The sequence below is a fragment of the Sinocyclocheilus rhinocerous genome, unplaced genomic scaffold, assembly GCF_001515625.1.
Source record: "Sinocyclocheilus rhinocerous isolate Xijiao unplaced genomic scaffold, SAMN03320098_v1.1 scaffold335, whole genome shotgun sequence".
Classification (NCBI taxonomy): Eukaryota; Metazoa; Chordata; class Actinopteri; order Cypriniformes; family Cyprinidae; genus Sinocyclocheilus; species Sinocyclocheilus rhinocerous.
In genome coordinates this window covers 359,703-367,957 of record NW_015659708.1, presented here as the reverse complement: position 1 = coordinate 367,957, position 8,255 = coordinate 359,703, and the positions used below count along the sequence as shown (strand labels likewise).

General features: G+C 34.9%; 1 protein-coding gene across 6 annotated transcripts in view; it reads right to left on the bottom strand.

Moving 5' to 3' along the window:
• LOC107724098 (protein FAM131B-like) overlaps positions 1-8,255 on the bottom strand; it is a 25,166-nt gene that overhangs the window by 6,018 nt on the left and 10,893 nt on the right. Inside the window, exons 3-5 of one of the 6 annotated variants that reach the window (XM_016532878.1) lie at positions 5,934-5,969; positions 2,806-2,908; positions 1,513-1,731 (exon numbers count right to left, since the gene is read on the bottom strand). In XM_016532878.1, coding sequence (XP_016388364.1) covers positions 1,513-1,731; positions 2,806-2,908; positions 5,934-5,969 — 358 coding nt within the window. Of the gene's footprint in view, positions 1-1,512; positions 1,732-2,592; positions 2,909-3,736; positions 4,177-5,933; positions 5,970-8,255 lie in introns of those variants that run through there. The other 5 variants (XM_016532879.1, XM_016532882.1, XM_016532881.1 and 2 more) reach the window with 5 other exon arrangements.

Below are 8,255 nucleotides of genomic sequence, written 5' to 3'. Positions count from 1 at the left end.
TAAAGTAAACAGTCTCTCTGAGAGCAGAGAAAATTTAAAGGACATTTAAAGGAAAATGATACAAAAACAGCTTGATCTGAAAAGAGCTGTTTTTGACAGGGTAAAAAAGGTGTTTTTTACACTACCATTGAGAAATTAACCAAACTATGTTACAGACTTTTCATTAAGACCCTAAAGAATCATATCAACTTGTGGAAAATGGGCATCCTATGACCCCTTTAAGAAAAAATTACTTTTGTTCAGAAAGGATGCTGCTTTCTTGATCTTTCTATTTATATCCTGAAAAAAATTCACAAAAATATTAAGCAGCACAACTTTTTCAACACTGATAATAATTATAAATGTTTCTTGAGCACCAAATTAGCATATGAAATAATTTCTGAAGGATCATGTGAAACTTTGCCCTCACAGAAATAAATAATATTTTTAAATTAGTGCTGTCAAACGATTAATCGTGATTAATCGCATCCAAAATAAAAGTTTTTGTTTACATAATATATGTATGTGTACTGTGTATATTTATTATGTATATATAAATACACACACACATGCATGTATATATTTAGGAGGAATATGTTATTTTTATATATGAAATGTATTTATTTATAATATAAATTATATGAATATAAATACAGACATGTAAATACGTGTAAACATTTTCAAAATACTGTATGTGTGTGTATATATACATATATTCATAATAAATATACACAGAGCACACACGTATATTATGCAAACAAAAACTTTTATTTTTGATGCGATTAATCGCGATTAATCGTTTGACAGCACTATTTTAAAAGTTTTTTTATATTGTAATATTTTACAATATTACTATTTTACTGTATTTTCTTAATAAATACAGCCTTGGTGAGCATAAAATACCTTTTTTAACATTAGCAAAAAAAAATTGGGCGAAAAACAGTAAATTGTAAGAAAGGTCTTTGTAGTAAACAAAAATATATTATTATTTATTATGATAAATTGCACATTATTATTCCCTATTAAATGTTTTGAATTTAATCAAATACATGTTTAAAAAGCCCACAAAAAAATTATAATATATACTGTATACATTTTTGTATATCTTGTTGTCTGTAAAAATGTTAAAATAATATACATCCTTAAAACAAGATAAACTGAGACATTGAGACTTCAAGACAATATACAGTAAATATACTATATGTACTTTGGTAATACGTGTATTTTTCTGACCCCATGTTCTTATTTTTAAGGAAGAAAAAAAAACTTGCTAGATTATATGAGGTTTAAGCTTACAAATGAAATCCAAATATACTGATAATTTTTATTATTACTGAAAAAAATTATTTTAAGGTACAGCACAATTTAGTAAAATGTTAAAATGTCCTTTAACACTATAACATTTCAACTTAATACATTAAGTTTCCACCCTGTACCACAACTAAATGTGAAAAAGGGGGATGACATTTGTGTCTGGTGACTTTACCAGATACATTTTCCAATCATCTCAATGTCTTCAGTCAATCATCTCACCCGCTGCCATTCGTGCCTCTTTTTCTCCATCACTCAGGTCAGTATAGGCATCATTTTCAAGCCGTCTCTCCCTCTCGCGGTTCAGATTGGAGCGTCCCGCTCCCCCTTCTGGCCCTGCGGATGGTTTACCCCAGCTCTGCCACTCAATCATGTGGGCCACACGACCCTGAGCCATGGCAGTGGGCTTGGTCACTTTGTCCTTCATTGATCTGGTAACACCTAAAGAGAAAGGAACACAAGTCAGAACCTGTACAGACTCGACATGGAGCTGCAGAAAGGGGCTAAATGAAAGCAGCCAGGCAGTGCATTATGGGATTTTGTTTAATCACGTTACTACAGTAAACTACTGCAAGGCTCTGTGGATGATAACAACTGAATGAGTGATTATGAATGAGCTACAGTCTGTTGATTTGATCGATCGCTGTGCGAGCGGTGACGGAGATGCGATTGGTTGACCATCTTTACAAATACGTTATTGACGAGAGTAATGAATTGCACGAGATTCATAAGCTTTTATGCATGTATGAATAATTACAGCCGAACTTCTAAACATATCCTTTATTAGCATGCAAATATCTCGTTCGAACGAGAGACGCATTCGTTTAAAACGTAAGGCTCTGAATGCAAAAGAGAGCTAAAAACAAGGTAGTCTGATGGTAACCTCATCGACGGTTGTGTGATTTTTCTCGAGGCTGCTGACAATGATAAAAACCCCATCTGATGAAGTGACTGCTTCTCTTTAAATACTTTGATAAATCACCTCCGTTTGGTCCAGGGGAAAAACAATCGAAAGGTATCACTTGAGCACTTCACCCCATTTACAAGCATTTAAGAAAAACAACAGAAATACAAAAGATACAGGACATTAAATCGAGAGATATTCAGATACCTACATTTCCAGAAACCTGTTGTGACAATGAGTAGTATCCATAAAAAAACGACACCACAACACACAGTTTACTTCACAAAAGAGCACTTCACCTCACAAAACCACAAAACACACTACAATACACAGCTGGCGTCACACCGAAAGACTACGTTTCCCAGCAGCAAGCTTGTGGAGATGGATAGTGCACTTACGTCAACCGTTTTTTGTGAACTCTTGTTGGGTCTGACTGGGGATTTCATCAATGGCTAAAGAGGCCATTGACATGCACTAATTAATGGAGGAGGCAGGTGGTGAAACTGGAAAGGGAGGGGGACCCACAGGGGCAGCCATGTTGGCTCCAATCGCCATCTCCTCCTCTGGAGCCAACATGGGGTCGGTTACCAGCTACCGGGACAGACACACACCTGACACACCTGTCAGAGAGGACTTAGCCAGAGCCCCAATCCCATAGGCGTTGGAGTTCCGCTTCAGACGGGGCAAAATGGAGGTGGTGTCCTCCATGGACAGCTGACGAAAGAAAGAAAGAAAGAAAGAAAGAAAGAAAGAAAAGTTAGGGAAGTAGGAGTAAAAATCAATTAAAGCAATAAGCCACAAAAATCACTAACACACAGCCTCATCTGGCTTATTACTTTCATTATACACCGGCAATGGCACTGATAAAGGACACCAAGGCTCAATAAATAATTACATTTATTAATCATAATTGACAATAAACAATACTTCCGCCAAGTAATATAGTTCATTGGCCTAATTGTAGACTTTTTACTGTTGTGGTAGCAAATGAAACTTAAAATACATTAAAATGATAGTTTAAAAATGAAAATTTTGTCATTTACTCATCATTTCTTAATTTGTAAGAAAGTAAATGAGGATTGTCAAAATTACAAAAAATTAACCATAAACATGGTTCATTCAACAATATTCTGAATCTTCTAAAGCGATTCAGTAACTTTGTAGGGCAAACAGACTTAAATTTCGTTAGTCATGATTCACTGAATTAGAAAAGTAGTGAAAGCCAATTCATAACCCAATCATTCTTTTGAGGATTTTAAATAAATAATTAGGGATTCAGTTCACAATTTTAAAAATCATCGACTGTAGTTTGCCCGTGTCAAGTAAGGTTCCGGCAAAATACCGGAAGTGGCGCGTTCCATGACGGACAATTATCCATGACCATTTTCTGAAAGGCTGCATGATATATTAAACCAATTTACAAATCATAATAAAGCTTAATGTTATTGTGAATTCACAAACGCTATCATTCAATTAAATAAATATATGCAATTGCAGGTTTAATATATGCGCTTTAATTATTTACATGCGAGTGTTACGTACCTGAGTGCTCCGTTCACAGTAAATGCTGCTCCACATGAACTGTTATCATTTACATGTTATCATTTACACGTCTCAAACTCTGCATATTGCTGTGAGTTTGGGTTTATTATAACCTTCATCTGGGAACTCAACGTGCGCCACAATTCATCAGATTTGTAAGGTTAATCACAGGAGAATACATCATTATCTTTCTCAATATGGCAACTTAATGGTTCATTGCAATTTCAACATAATTGCTCAAACCTCACGCTGAGTTTACACGTTTTGATGTCCACATATTCAAGAAATGACAGTAGCTGTAGCTTTTCTGTCGTAAAGAAATGGCCAAATATTAAACATTAAGTGGATATTTGAATTAAATGTTGTTTAGTGAACATGATTAATTTGAGCAGTGTAAAAAACAATCATAAGGCCATTGACGCCCTCTGCAGTCGTTTGATATAATGCATAATGTACATTAGTTCTATTGTTTATAATACATTATGTATTTTCACAGTTTTTTCTTCAATAAAACCATTTTTATTGCTTGTATAACATATGTATTTTAAGTCATTTTTATGGCTATTGTTTGCTTAGGTCAATTTTTATTACCAAAAAAAAAAGTATTATGATTATCCGATTACTTGATCGGGCGACTTGATCAACCGATTACTCGATTGCCAAAATAATCATTATTGACAGCCCTAACTTAGTTCACAATAGTTTGGTTAAGGTTGACAACTTAAAATTTTGTCTTTCATGCAAAACATTATGGTGGTTTTAGAAGCTTGAAAGCTCAAGTCTGCATTCACTGTAATTGCATGGCCCACATGATTCAGATTTGCTCCTTTTGCACATTTGAAAGAAAGAAATTTAAAGAAACATTTTTAAAATAAAGATTGAAAGATTTGCCGGATGCTTAGTGGTGGTGACATTGACATTGTACAACTGTGGTGTAGTTCCCTTAGCCTATGCTGGCTTTTTACTTCTGGTCATTGTATTTCAGAATTCATTTAAACTTGTAGGTATGAGTGTTGTTATTGTTAGCTAAAACTATTCAAAATAATTTTTGTAATTAAAAGAAAGCTAAAAAATGAAATACTTGAACTTAAAATATGTCAATGAAAATTAGAACTGAACTCAACTGAACTGAACTGTTGAAGAATACAAATAAATTAAAGCTAAATAGAAAATCAAAACCTAATGAAAAACAAAAATAAAACCTAATAGAAAATGACAAAAGCACTAAAATTGCAATACAAATAAAAAACATGACAATAAAAGTTAATTTAAAATATTAACAAATTATATAATAGTTTAAAAATAAAATGCTAAAACATCACTGGTAAGAATCATAAACTTTTGTTGTAACTGTCCTTTTTTCATTTGAAGGTGAGAGCAGATGTCACTAACTCCATGTCATCCACACTGTGTTATCATCTCTCACATCCACTGCCACCTACACGTCACAAAAACAGGCCAAATCTCTGATAACATGACGTGGCCTATCAAAGACAGCTGGCGGACAGCTCAAACCCCCAGGTGCCAGAAACCTGCCAATGATGGAACACTGTGGAGTCATGGCAGACATTTAAGGCGAGTCTTATATTCATACAAACCTTTCAGTATATTAACATCTCCAGTAATTACTACATTTACCTTCACAACATCACCATTGTACAACACCGATCAAAAGTTTGGAATAATTATATATACTGTATATATTTTATGTTTAATGTTTAAAGCAGTCTCTTATGCTTACCAAGGCTGCATTTATTTGATCAAAAACAGTAATATTGTGAAATATTGTTACAATTTAAAATAAATGTTTTAGTTAAACTTAAAGCTACATTTTTGGAAGTCATTACTCCATTTTCCAGTGTCACATGATCCTTCAGAAATCATATTGACCAATAGTACTGTTTTACTATATTTTTGATCAAATAAATGCAGCCTTGGTGAGCATAAGAGATTTCTTTTAAAAACATTATACAATCTTAATTATTCCAAACGTTTATACAGGAGTGTATCTGTCATAAGACGCTGTCCATGTTTTTTGAGCATTTGTTAAAAAAAAAAATTGCTGGATACCCCCAGAGAGTAATATGATGGAGAAAACAGATGTTCATATCATTTAAAAACGAAAATATCGCAAAACAGAGACTGAAAACAAGAGAGGCAGAAAGTATGAAGGGCATAAGGTCAATACCAGACGTACATTCATTCCTTCCCAGGAAAACTCGGCACGTCCTTGCTAGAAGCAAAGCAGATAACAGTTGAAGAATAGATGGGAAAGATACAGTGAAAGAGAAGAAAAGGCATGATTTCAGTTAGCAGGAAACAGCAGAAGGCGAAACATCAAGCCAAGTACAGAACACTAGATCTGGAAGAACAACAGATAAACAGAAAGCAGGAGAAGGAGGCGAGACGCTGTTCATCTGTTATGAACTGTTGTGCAAACTGTTGTGTTATACAGATAATTCACTAATATGGTGTAAAATATTCATGAATGAAGAACCACCTATAGTGTATCTGTGTTGATGTCTGCCTTAGAAGTCTCTACACTGGATGAGGACAGCAGCAAGAGGAGATGGAGGCGACTTTGATGAGTAGCACTGGAGTAAGTAATCCTAGCCAACCCAAACATTCTCACAGCGAGTGATCGATCGCGTTTACATCGCACCCAGCGCAGCGAGACAAACACTGGTGCCAGTACGAACAGCAGCAGCCGCTCATTGTTCATTAAGAGAGAGATCAATGTGAAAGGTCAAATGGAGGTCAGTGTCAAAAAGGCGTTGGCGTTGGGCAAATGTCGGCCCCTTAGAAACTCTGAACAGACTACAGACACGCTTGGACAGTTCGGGGGTCGATCGATTCGCTTCCCACCATCTTAGTCTTTATGGCCGCTTCTGTAACATAAACGTGGAGCTGGCTCCTAAAAATACATTTTTGAGGCTGGCTTGCAATTACGGCAGCCACCAACAACTTTTCTGTGGGGCGCAAAAGCAGCTAGGTGCAAATCAAAAACATAGAATTCGTTTTCTTCTCCACCCAGTGATGAAGTAATTAATGTTTTTGCCACACACTCTAAGGTGGAACGCTGTGAGGATGGCTGTGATTTAATGTACTAATGAGAAGGATTGGGATCTTTGTAGTTTTTTTCTTTTTGGTTTTACTAAAATGTGTCTGCATGGGCGTTATGCAAGGCCACCAAATCAGTCCTGGAGTGCCGTTGTCCTGCAGATTTTAGCTAATCGGAGCTAAACTCTGCAGGACACCGGCCCTCCAGGACGATTCTGGTGACCCTGGTCAAATGTAATAAAACCCATAGAAATAAACACAACTATATGTGAATTAATAAAAAAATTCAGAGACACTGCTACTATCATGAGCACTTTTATCAGTCAATGATCAAATTATTGATTATTGATTTTACACATTTTTTAAAAGAGATGAGATGCCAGCAATATTTAAAGTGTTAGTTCTCAAGTCAAGTGTCATACACTAATACTAATAAAAAACAAACTAATACAAATGAACAAAACTATAAATGTGATATGGTTGAAAAGTTATGTAAATAATAATAGACACTGATACTGTAATGAGCACTTTTATCAGTCCATGATTATGCTTTTCTTTTCTTTTATTACATTATTAAATCAAATGAGATTCTAGTAATACTTGAACTGGCATTTCACAATGCAAGCATAAATAAACAACTATATATGTAACATAATTAAAATTATATGCAAATAACTGAGGCGCTGCTACTATAATGAGCACTTCAATCAGTCCATGGTCGAATAATGTAATACTTGTAACATTTAACTTGTAACTTTTAGACAAAAAGGTCTAAAGTAAAATTTAGTTACAGCTTAGTTATCAAATCAAGGTCAAAATCAATAAGGAGCACTGTAAATAATAAACCACAATCCCATGTATTCCTATTAGAGGAGATTTCTCAGTCAGAAGTTAGCTAAGTTAGCTAGGTAATTTGATGCTTATACTTTTTTCGAGGTTGTGTGAGGATAACGTACAACACATATTTTATTTAAAAAACACACATACAAGTCTGTGAAACAAAATAGTCCCATCTAGGGCCTTTCAGTTCAACCTATAGTTTATTTTTGTGAAGTTCCAGGCCGTTTGAGTTAGCACTAAGATAACTAAAATAGCCTTGCTACTTAGCAACTAGCACCTGATTCTTGAGAGATTTTCATTGCTAGGCAATCTTTTATATAAATTCGTACTTTTATTTTTATTATTCTTAATTTAGCAACCAGCAAGTGGCTTTTCGAGTGCGGCTCGCTAACACAAACTCATACACGCACAACACAATTGGCTCCAGCGACAGTGGGATGACACCACCTCCTGGCGCGGCTTCTTAACTCTGCATTGAGATTAGGGATGGGCGATACCCCTTATTTTGTTTTCGATACGATACCGATACTTTTCAAGGCAGTATCGTCGATATCGATACCGATTCGATACTTCTGCACTAAACTTTTAAATTATGAAATTTATTAAATTATTAAATTAC